The sequence below is a fragment of the Vitis vinifera genome, chromosome 4 (genome assembly GCF_030704535.1).
Source record: "Vitis vinifera cultivar Pinot Noir 40024 chromosome 4, ASM3070453v1".
Taxonomy (NCBI): Eukaryota; Viridiplantae; Streptophyta; class Magnoliopsida; order Vitales; family Vitaceae; genus Vitis; species Vitis vinifera.
The window spans coordinates 23,950,867-23,966,268 of NC_081808.1; the positions used below are offsets into that span (position 1 = coordinate 23,950,867).

Consider the following 15,402-nt stretch of genomic DNA (forward strand, 5'->3'; position numbering starts at 1 on the left):
TATCCCATTTATTTGGGACCACAAGCTTTGATTCGTGTTTTTTGTTCAAAACCAAAATTTTTATTGAAAACCGAGAAGGATGCAAACCGAACAAGATATGGTTGCATATTATTTTTAAATAAATAAATAAAGAGATTTTGATCCTGAGGACTCTAATGAGTTTTTGAAATAGATTTTTAAAATGATTTTTTGAGAAAAGTATTTTATTTTAAAATAAAAGGAATTAATTTGGGAAAAAAATAAAATATAAGAAATAAAATACCAAACAAAACAAAAATGAAACCTCAAAGTAGAATTTTTTTAGTAATTAACAAAAATGATAATGGTGATGGTAGAGGCCAATCTTCATGATTTTCCAATGGCCTCAGAAAGAAAATCAAATTAAATGAAGGATCACTAACAGGCAAGACATTCTAAATTAGACAAACTAACAAAGTATCAATTCATGAACTAACCGCTAGGATTTTGAAAGCATATAAGCTAAGATAAGGGTGATCAAGAACTAACATTAATGATTTTGAAATAAAAACTAAAAAGGGATCAATTCGGGTAAGGAACTAAAATTATAGAAGTACCTAAACTAATTATGACGAGTTTGACTAAATTAAATTAAAAACATGAACTTTCAAACATAGAATTAATTTTACTAATGAACCAAAGCAAACTAAAAATATGTACTTTCAAGCATAGAATTAATTTTATTGATGAACCAAAAATTATAAAAGTGTCTAAACTAAATAGATGAATTAAATTAAATCAAAGTACACTAAAAACATGAACTTTTAAATAAAGAATCAATTTTATCAATAAATAAATAAAACTATAAAAACACATAAACTAATTAAAAGGAACCAAATTAAATCAAAGAATACTAAAAATATGAACTTCCAAACATGAAATCAATTTTATTAATAAACTAATACTATAAAAACACCTAAAATAATGAATATAAATTATTAAATCAAAGCAAACTAAAAAAAAAAAAAAAAACTGAAACTTTCAAACACGGGATCAATTTTATTAATGAACTCAACTATAAAAAAATATCTAAACTAACTATAATGAATCAAATTAAATTAAAGTAACCTAAAAACGCAAACTTTCAAACATAAAAATCAATTTTATAAATGAACTAAAACTATAAATGTATTTGAACTAAATAGATGAATTAAACTAAATCAAAAGTAAACTAAAGACATGAACTTTTAATATAGGATCAATTTTATTAATGAACTAAAATTATAAAAGTATCTAAACTAATTAAAATGAATCACATTAAATCAAAGAATACTAAAAATATGAACTTCCAAACATGGGATCAATTTTATTAATAAACTAAAACCATAAAAACACCTAAAATAATGAATACAAATTATTAAATCAAAGCAAACTAAAAAAAAAAACTTTCAAACATGAGATCAATTTCATTAATGAACTAAACTATAACAAATATCTAAACTAAATATAATGAATCAAATATTAAATTAAAGCAACCTAAAAATGCAAACTTTCAAACATAGAATCAATTTTATCAATGAACTAAAACTATAAATGTATTTGAACTAAATAGATGAATTAAACTAAATCAAAAGTAAACTAAAGACATGAACTTTTAATATAGAATCGATTTTATTAATAAACTAAAATTATAAAAGTATCTAAACTAATTAAAATGAATCACATTAAATCAAAGAATACTAAAAATATGAACTTCCAAACATGGGATCAATTTTATTAAGAAACTAAAACCATAAAAACACCTAAAATAATGAATACAAATTATTAAATCAAAGCAAACTAAAAAAAAAAAAACTGAAACTTTCAAACATGGGAACAATTCTATTAAATGAACTAAACTATAAAAAATATCTAAACTAACTATAATGAATCAAATTAAATTAAAGCAACCTAAAAACGCAAAATTTCAAACATAAAATCAATTTTATCAATGAATTAGAACTATAAATGTATTTGAACTAAATAAATGAATCAAACTAAATCAGAGTAAACTAAAAAAAATGAACTTTCTAACATGAAATCAATTTTATCAACAAATAAATGAATGAATAACAAGTAATTAAAAGAATAGCTAATACATGAATAACTGAATGAATAAAATTCAAACGTTTTCAATCTGAAGCAATCAATCAAAATTAAATAGGGATCAAATCAAAATAATCGAAATCGGAAAAACAATATGCAATCTTTCTCAAGGTTTAACCAGACAATTGAATTAAAATTATGAATAGAATAAATTAATAAACCAAATCGAAACCTAAATTGTACCTAAAAAGATTAATTAATTAAACTAAGAAATCAAAATCAATAACAAAACTAAACTAAGGAGTAAATTAAGACAAGACTAATTAAATTAAACTCACAAACACGTTTTGACTATCATATGGATTAAAACAAAATTAGCATGGACTTATGAATTACGAACAAAAATAATCAAAACTATTTCAAAAACTCACCTCTATTATAAGAAAAAATCTGTCTTTGATGCGTTAAGGTGGCTCCCCTCTTGTGTGGATCTCTCTGCTCTCCCCGAAAAAAAAATCTCTTCCTCTTTCTCCTTCTAAAAACCCCGAAATCCCTCATTTGCTCCAGAAAAATAATATCTCTCCGTGTGGATCTCTAAAAAAAAATCCCTTGAAATAGAAAAGAACTCTCTTGCCTTTTTATGTGGCAGCCTCCCTCTTTGGAATATTCGCTTTTTCCTTTTGGAGATGTAGGTAGATATGGGAAGTATGGCTCGCTTGGAGATTCCCAAGGATGCGCATGTCCCGTTTGGTAAGCGTCTACATCTAGTGGTCGCATCATCCGCCGTTGACTGGATTGATCAGGCTGGAAATTGTGGGATTTTATCCTGCACCACCACGTACTGGAACATCCACATTGCAATGCACGTTTCGCCGGAGAAAAGCAAAGAACATTCTGGCAGCTTTCCAAGATCGACAAATCAAGATTTCTCTTCTTTTCCCATGGCGAACGTGTGGCGGTGGGTCATGGTATTTTCCAGCATAAATCTCCATTCATTTTCAGTGATGGCTGCCGGAGTTCAACCTTGCTTGGGTGATGTGACCACGACGTCTTTCCTCACTGGCAGCACCATGATCGCTCTCAAATCTTCGCCAGAAAACAAACTGTCGATGACGCTGGCTGTTGACATCCTTTCCGGAGGAGAAACTCCAATCTTATTGACAGAAAACATGCCGTTCACCGGAAAATCCTCCCTTGACTCCTCAATGACCTGCACCCGCAGTATGAAACCTGACTGGTGGCGGATTTGGTGCAGGATTATATATTTCCGACTGCTTGAGGTTGGGAACAACCTTATTTGTTGATTCTATTCTCCGAGAAGTGCTAGTACCAAGAGAACTTGGAACTGGTTTGGAGTCCTCTCTTTTATACTGCTCAAATCTTCTTATATCTCCAAACGAAGAATCTCGTTCACCATCTAAGCCATCCATTACACTCTGCCTTGTGATGTGTTCTTGACAAGAATGGTGACCGTTATTTTCTTCTAACCCCAACAATGTCTTGGCTCTGACCGGACTAGTAGTAGAAATACCGACCATTTTCTCTGAACCAGTCTAGAAAAGAGGATTCAAGAAACCACATCCACTATCTCTATCATGATCTTGGCTTCCAGCACCGAAATCAATATCACCAAGAATAGATAACGCTTTTGCTATTGAAAATTGTTTTACAGTAACTGATTTTCCTAATCCAGTCCAGAACGTTGGAGGGCTCTTAACACAGGGACCGCCATTTTTCAGGACCTCTGAACATTCTCGAAGCAACAGATCCACCATGGACGGGAGATGGGGAGTAGAATCGTATGGTTGGATCGGAGCACTGCTTGTTCCCTCTACGGGTTTGGTTAAGCTTTGTGCATCTGAAATCGGTTTCAGGCTTTCCCTACTTTTCAGGAGAGTGCAATGGGACGCAACCCCCAATAGCATTCTCGAGAGTCCCTCCCCTCAAAAGGTGATCTCTGGTCTTGTCCTCTTCCTGTACCTTCCGTAAAGGCATCCTGAAATCCCCATATCCATATGAGGAATATCCAGCTGTCACTTTGTGGTGCGACACGCATGCTATTCCTTGCTTCTTCATGTACAAGTCATTTAGAATTTCAATTCTCTAATACCTTCCCCTCACGTGGTAGCTTCATTGACTTCATCTTTTGCCCTCACACGAGCCACCTATTCCGGAATATGCAATTCCTCTCCTCATGCAAAATAGAGTAGAATAATAGTATAAAAAAATGAAAAGAAAATTAAAGAAACTAACGAAATTAGTAATAAAATAGAATATGATTTCAAAGAAAAAGCAAGGGAATAAGGAGAGATTAGATAACATCATTTTCTCGTTCAATAATAGGGTCACATGCGTATTTAAAGTATAAACAATTCAAGCAATTTTTTTTTATTAAGTAAATAAATAAATAAATAAAAATAAATAAAATGAAATATATAAAGACAATTAAATACATGAATAAATAAATAATAAAAAGTAAAAGTAAAAATGAATAGACAAAATAAATGTAATTATCAAATGCATGCCATAATAATAATATTATTATATAAAAAATAAAAAATAAAAATAAAAAGTTGAGCCTCAATGAAATGTCTAAATGGACCTATTCTAAAAAAAGGTGTCTAAGTGACCTAGGTGACATGTGTGTAAGTAAGGAGGTGTCTCGGTGCGAGTCAAGGTGAATCTAGGTGGGCCTAGGGTGGTGCCTAATGGACCAAGTGTATCTAAAAGCTATCCTAAAATAGGGCTGCCAAAGGTCGCAATAAGAGGTCAGATAATCCCTCAGCTAAAATCTCCAGGGTGACTCAAAAAAAGGTAAGTCGTACGAGTAGTAATGGGCCACCAAGGAGTTACTATGGGGCACTGAAAACGAATTTAAAGACATGTGCTAAAGGGACAAAATTGAGGGTCTACACATAGGTAAATCTAGAACAATCATCTATGAATGTAAGAAAATACCTATTTCCACCTCTTGTTAACATGCCATTAAGTTCACAAAGATCACTATGTATTAAATCAAGCAAATTAGATGATCTCTCAACACTATGAAAAGGCTTTTTAATCATCTTTGATTTAACACATATTTCACACTTTTCAAATTTCTTGGTATCACAAGCAATCAAACCACATTTCACAATCCTTTTAATAGTGCTTAAACCAACATGTGCAAGCCTATTATGCCACAAAAATAAAGAATTTGAATCACACATATAAGCGGAAGTATACGCCATTTTATTGATATTGTCATTGGTACAAAGTTTGATCATCCCATCACAAGAATACCCCTTTCCCACAAAGTTCCCCGATTTGGATAAAATTAGCTTACCAGATTCAAACACCGCTTTGATACTCGGTTTGCCAAGTAAATTCCCACTAACCAAATTTTTATTCATATCGGGGACATACAATACATTTATAAGGGTAACCCTTTTGCCGGAGGTAAAAGCAACTTCAATAGTGCCCTTGCCAAGCACCTTGGATCTTCCTTCATTACCCATTTGAACCTTTTGATCTCTCTTTGCATCTTCAAAGGTCTTGAAAAGAGATTTGTCATAGGTAACATGAACTGTGGCACAAGTATCATACCACCATCCTTGCACCTTTCCTTGGACAACGCCACCTAGTGAAGTTGGAACCATCAAAACGATCCAACCTCACAAGGTCTTGGTTCATAATCTTGATAGTCTCTCCTTCCATTGAATATAGAGTCTTTGATTGATGGGAAAATGGGATACAATGGAGAAAAGAAACACTCTCTTGATACAATAAAACTCTCAAAGTTACAAAATAAGAACAAGAAGAAGAAGAACACAAGAAAGACTCAAACAAGTTCCTGGAACTTTGTCCAAAGACTCTATTTCCTCCCACCACTAGAAATCTTTTGGGAACTAATGGAAATAGTCTTGGGATTGATCAGGCCTTTTCACTCTTCTGCCTAAGATTTCAAAAAGAAGAAAAGTCAAATATAGCACTCTTAGGGTTGAAAAATGGTTACAAGGATGAGAAAAAACTCATTGTCTTCCTCAATCTCTTCATCTTTGTAACATTCAAAAATTAAATCATATGTTTAATTCACACATTAAACATGATTTAATCTCAAATGTGTAACTCTCTTACACTTAACCTCTTAAGTTTTATAAAGTTACAAAGATGAGAAGACTCATTATCTTCTTTAACCTTTCAAGTTTTGTAACATTTCAAAACTTAATCATGTGTTTATTTCACACATTAAAAAGTGTAACCCTTCTTACACTTTATTTTCAAAAGTTATTTTTTAAAAGTGTAACTCTTCTTACACTTTATTTTTAACCAACAATATATATATATATATATATATTTATATAAATATAACATCAATCCACCCCCAACCTCTTGATATGTAAGGCCTGTGCAATGCCACAGGCCATGCTCTAGTACCACCTCCCCACATGCTCACTCCGCAATCACCTACCCACCTCTGGGCATGTCGGCAAAATTTGGAACGAGGTATGTTTTAAAGTATTCCAAAAAAACAGTTGGAAAAACAAAGAATACATCTGACTTTTATATTATACAACAATGTATAATATTTTTATAGAAAATAAATTAAGAAATATATTTGTCTCAATGCATTTTTATTTTAAATGTTTTTTATATAGAGAACATGCATGTTGCCCAAGTGTTCTTAAGACATGACATGAGGCTTACGAAGTTGCATGGAAAATGTGGCCAATCGTGAACCTTTTTAAAAAGATAAGATAAAATTAAATTTTAAAAAAAAATAAACAAAATTATAATTTAAGAAAGGTTATATTAAAATAAATCTTTTTCTTCTCCATATTCATGTTCATTTTTTAAACTTCAACTTAATTTTCTTCCTCAAGGTTGATCTCCAAATCCAAAGTATAGTTGGTAAGAAAAGAGGCATGAGGTTTTAGTAATGCAAGGCCCTTCAACTTGAACTTCTCAATCTTCAAAAGTAGTAAAAAAAAAATGAGGACCTGAACACAGTTGGCTCTTGATAGGGACATTTAGAAGGAGAAAGACGTTCTTATAATGAAACTGAAGGTGATGGTTGACGGTTGCTTGGTAGAACTACATCAAGGCCATAGCTTACAGAGCAGAGGTAGTGAATGCGTGGAAGATGGGAAGAGATGGCCAGCTTCCTTTGTTTTAAACAAAGGCTGCAAAGTATAACCATGACAACGAGAAATAACAATGAAAGGATAGAAGAAAATGCAAGTGTATTAGAAGAAACAGGCAAAGTTCTTGCAAGTTGCAGCTATGAAGATTACACTCAGTGGGGAAAGGAGGTTCCTACCTCTCTCTCTCCCTCACACACACACACACACTCCTTCAATCACATAGACAGATACATAACTTCATATCTATTCATTTGCAGATGGGTTTGAAGTATGGTTGTCCAGTGGAAGATACCCTTACAGGGCTATCAATACAATGCAGAGGTTGGAAATCAATCTATTTCACAATCTATCCCAAACTCATCATTATTATTAAGAATCATACCCCCTTTCAGATATCAAGCTTGTGGGTGCTACCCTTTGCCTATGTCACCATCAAGTATGCATACAGATTAGCCGAGTTTATTTTGTTTGACAGGCGCAATCCTTTGGGAAGAAGTTTTTTATGTTTGAATTCCAAAGTAAAATTTTACCTTTAAAAATAACATCGAACTACTATTAAAAATAATTTTCAAAAACAAAATTTTGGTAACTATTTAACATATTCTTATTTCTTTATAAAATTGTTCCTGGTTTAAATTCTTTTGAGGTGGCACTTCTCAAGGTTCATCTCCACATCCAAAGTTATATATATATATACATAGACACATGAAGTTAAAGATATTCTTGAGAATGATTGGTAAGAAAACAAAGGAAGATGCAGGAGATATTCATAAACACGCAAGACAAGTTTATAAAGACGTATAAACTTGTCCATCTTGAAGAGGAGTACAAGTTTCTACTTATAATGGGATATTCTTTCTAAATGGAAAAGACTCGTGAAGTAAAATGGAAAAAAAATGAAGACCTGAACACAGTTGACTCTTGATAGGGACACTTAAAACTCTGAATAAGATGCTCTTTTATTGAAACCAAAGGGTTGACAGTTTCCTGGTAGAATTATATCAAGGTCATAACTTATAGAGCAGAGGTGGTGGATATGTGGAAAATGGGAAGAGATGGCCAGCTTCCTCTGTTTGAAACAAAGACTGCAAAGGGTAGAATCCTCTTTGGATTGTATGCAGTTTCAACCTTTGTGGGCATATGTTTGATTTGTGTTTACAGAAAAACTCATCTACCAGAGGAAGGAAAAGTTGGAAGATGGGCTTGGATAGGATTGTTCTAGTCAGAGCTCGGGTACATACTCTATTGGTTTATCACTGTGACAGTTAGATTGAAACCTATCTACCGCTACACCTTCAAAGGCAGGCTTACACAAAGGTCCCTCTCTTTCTCTTGCTAATCCTGACCTTGAAACAGGTATGAGAAGGTTTTACCTGGGATAGACATATTTGTGTGCACTGCGAACCCCATTATTGAACCACCAACTATATATATGGTCATCAACACAGTTCTCTCAGTCATGGCTTACGACTATCTGCCCAAGAAGCTGGGCGTCTATCTATCCGATGATGGTGGGTCATGTCTAACATTTTATGCTCTCCTAGAGGTCTCTCAGTTCTCAAAGATATGGCTACCATTTTGCAAGAAATTCAAAGTTGAACCCAGATGCCCAGAAGCTTATTTTACCTCTACTCCTGAACCGCATCATGATGATCCTCTAATGGTTGAGGAATGGTCATCCATCAAGGTAAAGTTTGCTTATTTTATATTCATGTCTTCCTTCATATCTGTCTGTTGCTCTTCCTGCAACAATGGCAAAATGGATGATTTTCTCTTTTTCTTCAAACAGAGTCCTGAATTATCACTCAAAGAGTGAGATTGTATGATTCCAAATACTTCAGATACCCATTTCCTAGTTAAGATACCCGTAAGCCAAACAAATTCTTAGGAATATAACAATTTGAACAAAACAATCAATTTTGAGTGGTTCATATTCAACAACAATGATAAAACGGATGAGCTCATCTTTTTCTTCAAACGGAGTCCAGCATCATTATTCAAAGAATGAGATTGTATGGTTCCAAATGTTTAGGTATAAGATGCCCATCTCCTAATAAAGGTATCGTAAAAAAATTAATTTCTTACGAATATGCCAAGCAACATCACAGTCAATTTTGAATGGTTCATATCCACCAATGCTTGCATTGGCTAGAGCCCATCTCAAGCTCTGCATCTGTCCACAGAAACTATGTCCCACTCTAATCTGGACAAATTTTTTCATCTGGACCATAACCTCCGATGCATTGAAATGTTCAAATCATAAAAATCATTGTCCTTTGAAATAACAAAAGTGGCGTGTACACCATCTCCTATCAACTTCAAACTTAAAAGACTAAAAACTTATCTTTTATTTATTTACTTATTTCCGTCATAGAAATTATATGAAGATATGAGGAACCGGATAGAATCTACTATGAAGGTGGGCCAAATTTCAGAAGAAATACGCAAACAACACAAAGGATTTGGAGAGTGGGACTTGGTTTCCGATCCACGGAATCATCAAACCATTCTTCAAGTACTTCTTACCGTCTTTTATGCTTTACAAGCGTATCCTATTATTCTCATCTGATATACAAGCATATACTTTTCATTATCAGATATAGATCTTAGGAACTCATATCATGATGGGCAAAGCCTATCAGAGGAACCAAATGATGTAAAAAAGAAAGAGAATGAATAATTCTTCATTTTCTCCTGATGTTTGATCTTATTAATCTTCTGCTAATTTCACATATACTAATTGATGGGAGAGATGGCAAAGCTATGGATGTTGAAGGCCAACCTTTGCCAACTCTAGTATACTTGTGTAGACCCCCATTTGGGGCTCATTTTCATGCAGCCCATTTTTTGCTAGGTGCTAGGATTGGAGAAGGCCATGTGTCGCCTTATGGTTAGCCATCAGGGAATCACAATGGTGGATTGAAGAAGCAATAGGGTAGCGACACATGTCAAGGAATATCTGGCAGAGGAGCGTATTCCGTTAGGGGGAGAAGGCTTATTTGGTTGCTGAAGGTGAGATATTTTAGGCAGGACATAGAGGGAGGAGGGAGAGGGGGGTGGGGGGGATGGCAAGGTTTTTCTTGGGGAGCAAGCGGGGGAAAAGAGGGACAAAGGGAGTTTTCGTTGGAGCTTGGGGATAAAGTTTTCTCTGGTTATGGCTTGAGAGAGAAACCTACTGAGAGAGCTGAAGCTGAGAAGTAGAGTTTTCTGGGCTGGTTCTTGGAAACAAAAGAGGGCTTAAGGACAATTAAATCTAGTTCGAAGAGACACTCCAGGTATGTTCACTGTGAGTCATGTATTTTATCATTTTGGATGCTATTCTGCTGAATGTTTTTGGGTCATTTATGCACTTTTCCATTGATTCACCCTCTGTTTCATTGATTTGGTTTGAAAAACCGGTGAGGTTTTGTATCATGTCCACTGTGGGGAATCTCTAATTGTTGGCTGCACTTTTGCTTTGAATCGGTTTGTTTCTTTCTTTGTTTCCACTAGTAGGAGCCTATTGATTGATCTTGAGAGGTGGTTCCATTTGATTTTTATTTTGCATGTTCGTTTTTTTTTTTTAGCTTTCTCTGTTTTTCTTTCTCCATTACTCGTTTTTTTGCTAGTTCTTCCCATTTTCTGGTAATGGTTTCACAAATGTTTTATATGAGTTGAGATTTTGGGAGGACAAAAATGGGTAAGCTCTATGTCAGAGGAAGCTCAAGGGAAATGCCAATGAGAAGAACAGTACCCTGCGTTGTCTATTATTTGAGCTAAGATTTGAATAGATTGTAAAGTCAACTGACCTTTTTAGTCTTGAAGCTGGGAATGCATTGATGAGATGCTTGTTGCAGAAATAGTGGACATTCTTCTTGATGTTGCCGTCTACATAGAAACTTATTCTTTGAAGGGTGTCACTGTTTTGGGTTCGTTCGCTGAGTAGATCATTGTGTTTCTGCATTTGGGTTTTGTTTCTAGATTAGAACCTTGGTCTTTGTTACTGTGGAGAAGCTTGTGAGGCTTATTACCATGGCTTCTCTATTTCTACAAATGCTACTTGTTTCATTCTCTTTTGCTTTTGTCGGCCACAACTATGACTAAGCTTTGACCAAGGCCATTCTCTTCTTTGAAGCTTAGAGATCTGGGTACCTTCATAGTAACCAGAGAATGAAGTGGAGAGTTGATTCTGGTTTACATGATGGAAAGGCTAGGGGGTGGATATGGTGAGAAAATATTATGATGCAGGTGGCAATGTGAAGTTTGGCCTACCCATCACATTCACCATTACAATGATGTCATAGAGCATAGTGGAGTATGAGAGGCAAATGAGTGCAAATGGAGAGCTGGGTCATGCCATGGAAGTAGTGAAGTGGGGCACTGACTACCTCATTAAAGCTCATTCCTACTCTTATGTCTTCTACGGGTGGGAGATGGAAATTCTGATAATTTCTATTGGTAAAAGCCAGAGGACATGCCCATAGCTAATACCTATCTCATTATATCCTTTCATCTTTCCATACCTCCATCACTCATTTCTCACTAGCCTCTATCACCCATTTCACTAATCCCATGTCCATATCCTCCTACACCATTCATACCCATTTTCCAATTCCACCATCAAACCCATTTCTTTCCAACCTTCCACTTATTTCACACCCACTGAACCCCTCATACCCATTTCTCGCACCACTCATGGCTCCATCTAACACTAATCCTTACGCGCATGGCCACCTTCATTCTTCCACCTTGCCTATCCATGAAACCCATCCATCAAGCCTACCCATCTAACCCATTTCTCACACTACCCATAACCCTATCCAAAACCACTTATATCCATCATCTTTCATGCCTGCCATGTCTTGGTTTCATTACCAAACCTATCACCCCTACCTTCCATCTAACCACACCCTTAAACCCACATTTCTCTCTAAATTATTTTCCCATATCCATTCAAACCCATTTTCTTAATCTCATGCACGTAACCTCCTTCAATGGTCCTTACACAATCATCCCATTGTATCCAACCCATGACCCGATTTCTCTGTCATATTTCCTACTCCCTTATCTATGTGACATGGATGAAATTTTCCAGCATTGACATAAAGGAATGATGGCACTTCAATGGGTATGTTTGGTGTAACCCAATCATCTTTCCTATTGCCTTCCACAATCACATTGATGTTTCATCACCATCGACTTTTGAAAAGTTTAATGATGGCTTTTGAAGCTACTTTTACTCTTGATTTTGATAGCTTGTCATCGTCATTTGTCACACCTTTGGTGTTTAGGCGACAACCTGATTTTGGGAGTCTTGGGTCCTCTCCTACTCAAACAAATCCTTTTAAAGGAAGGTTCGGAAAAGGAACCTTTTAAGGCGCACTATAGTAGATTTCCAGCGCTTGGGCAGAGGATTTGATCATATGCATTGCGAAGATCCTTTACTAGAATCCAATTACACGAGAACGATTGGGCATGATGTTGAGCCATTGACTGAGGGGTGCCAATAGATACGTGCAATCTTAGAATACAAGATGTGGTTTTCCACCTTGTGGCTCTTCAAGACACAATGCACCAGGCTGTAGGAATGGTCCCGCCAATAATGAAATAAGATATGCTGGTTGTAGTCGTTATAGTGAAGTTGATCCTGGACATAGAGACACTGTCGGTGCACCCTACAGAAACCCAAATACCCCACCCGCATGCATGAATTTGGCCATGTCAGATGTCTCGTCTTAGAGAAGGTAGTCACGTCCTGTGAACTCCTATGCAAATATTAGAGTTTTGGGTTTTTGGATACATATCCTCATTACGACAAGCTAAAACGTGAATCTCAGTGTGTCTATAGACCCTATTGTTGCCCCTATGCTGGACCAGAATGCACTATCATTAGTGACATTCCTTGTTTGGCAACTCACTTAAAAGATGATTGAAACTGGGTCAAAGCTAAACACTGATAACTATGCAAGCATGTTGGGTTTCTTGATTTTGATGCCTTTGGCTCTCGTCTATTTTGGTAGTTAGGTCTATCCTTAGAAATTTTCACGTCAATACAGTGCTTGCTTCGATGGGAGTTTTCTTCTTTTGATATTGTGCTCGAGATCAAATGAGCCACGACTTCAATTTCACTATCTAAAATCAATGGACCTAAGATCAATGTTCCCAAAATCGGTGCTGCAATCCCTATAAACCTTAGAATATGATGTAACGATTATGTTCAGGATTGTTGTTCCTATCATTTGGAGGCTCAAAACCAAGGCAACTTTGAACGCAGTTGTGTCCCATCAAGATTCATGTTCTATATAGATGGTTTTAGGGGGTCGATTTCTCAAGCTAGGTGTTGGATGATGTGAGATCGAGTTTCTTAGAGCGCAAGACTACAATGGATGTTTCGATCAATGACTCAGAGTATCGTTCCGATTATTTGAGAATGTTGCAAATTGATATCTTGGCGGGTAAAGGAAGATTGGTTGCTTGTGTTGATGTGAATGAGAGGTATATCTGATTACTACTCAAAAAGTGTTATTTCATAGCTTGTAATTAACTCTTTTAAACACTTTTGAGTAGTAGTTATTGCCTTTTAACCCAATTAACATGTTAAGGACCCTTGCAATCAATTCTAATCAAATTGTGTTAAGTTTTGGTGTTTTGATAGCTTTTGATCACCAAAGCAATCCGAGATTGAGGAGAGTTATATGGAATCTTGGGCAAAGCAATTGGAAGCTCAGAACATGAAGAAGTAAAGCTTTGAAGTCCTTTGCCAAGAGTAAATCCAGAATGCAAGGAGAGGAAGAAAGAGAATCTGCCATGAAGCATATTCTTGATGATAGTCGTGTCAGCCACTTTTGGAGCACTTTCTGAAGTCCAATTTATGCATACTATATGTCATTTCGAAGCTCAGGAAGTCAACAATCCAATTCTTCAAACGGTATAGAATTTGGAGTTGAAATGAAGGAGTTACAGCCATTGCAATCCGATCACTCCAAGCTGAAGGAAGAATTTTGCACAGCGCTGTGAAATCACCCTTTTGTTGCGAAATGATTTCGCAGCCTTTTTGTACAATGCTGTGGATTTCCCCCTGAAGTTTCCCGTCACGTTGGAAGCCGAACACCGCAAGCTGAAAGACCACTTCACAGCGTTACGAAATCAGCCGTTTGCTGCGAAGTTATTTCGCAGCCCTTTTTGTGCATCTGCGAAATCTCGCAGACCTCGTTTTCACCTGCGAAATGGTCCTTAGTGCTTCCCGATATTTGTCTACCGACTCTTTTAGATCTTTTCTTCAGATATTTTTGTATAAATTTCCATTTTCTCCTTGTATTCAGCCACTCATGTAATTTCTTAGCTAGAAAGTATCCAAGGAAGGGTAAATTACCTTCCTATATAAACTCTCTTGTAAACACTAAAAATGGGACTCTCTGGGAGTTTTAACCAGGAGATCCAATATAGATAGATATATCATATATAGAATCAACGAACAGAGCACTTGCTCTGCTTTTCATATATATTCTTGTTTTCTCATTAGTTTTTCATTTCTAGCCAATCAAACTCTGAGGATTTTTCCTCAGAGGATGAGAGGCTAGGCTTTTCGTCTCTTAGAGTGAGGAAATCCGGGTAAGTTTCCACATGCATAATTTGGAAGTTTTGTTGTTTTAGTTTTTAATGAAGAGAAAGTGTGACCCGTTAATGGTTTTTATCTTTTTAGTTAACTTAAAACACCTTAGAGTCACCTGGGCTAACACTTGGTAAGGCAAGTGATCTCCAACCATGGAGATGCACTAGTTTACCCCTTGCGAGCCTCTGGGAGGTGACTTTAAGGTAGGATTTTCTGGAATTGCCAACACTTGGTAAGCTTTTGGACTCCAAGGAGACATCCATTAGTTATCTCTTGCGAGCTTGAGAAGGGAAGTCCAAGGTTAAAGATCATCTTGAATGGCAAGTGCTAGGTGAGAGGCATGAGCCATTGCAAAGTGCATCAGTGAGAGGGATTTAGTGTTTGAACCCATTAATGGGAAGCATCTGTACAACACCGGTTGGAGAATTAACTATATGTTAATTCTCTAATGCGAGGAAAAGAAACAAGTGACCGGAACTCCCTTTTTGTATGAGGAACCTGAGCCTAGTGATCTGAACTCCAAGAAACACTTTTCTTTGTAAGTAAAATCAGTTATTATTTTTGGTTAGTTTAAAACCAAACCTTTTTCATTCAAACATCTTTATGTTTTCTTTTAAAGCTAACCTTGAAATGAAAAGGCACCAA

The 15,402-nt window shown here is 35.7% G+C and overlaps 1 protein-coding gene across 1 annotated transcript; it reads left to right on the forward strand.

Annotated features, from left to right (window-relative positions):
* The first annotated feature begins 8,493 nt into the window (after nucleotides 1-8,493).
* Nucleotides 8,494-11,091, forward strand: LOC100260762 (cellulose synthase-like protein E6). The gene is made up of 3 exons (XM_059736608.1): nucleotides 8,494-8,853; nucleotides 9,541-9,713; nucleotides 10,971-11,091. The coding sequence occupies exons 1-3, from the start codon at nucleotides 8,599-8,601 to the stop codon at nucleotides 11,089-11,091; spliced, it is 549 nt and encodes a 182-aa protein (XP_059592591.1). The 5' UTR covers nucleotides 8,494-8,598.
* Nucleotides 11,092-15,402: the final 4,311 nt, after the last annotated feature.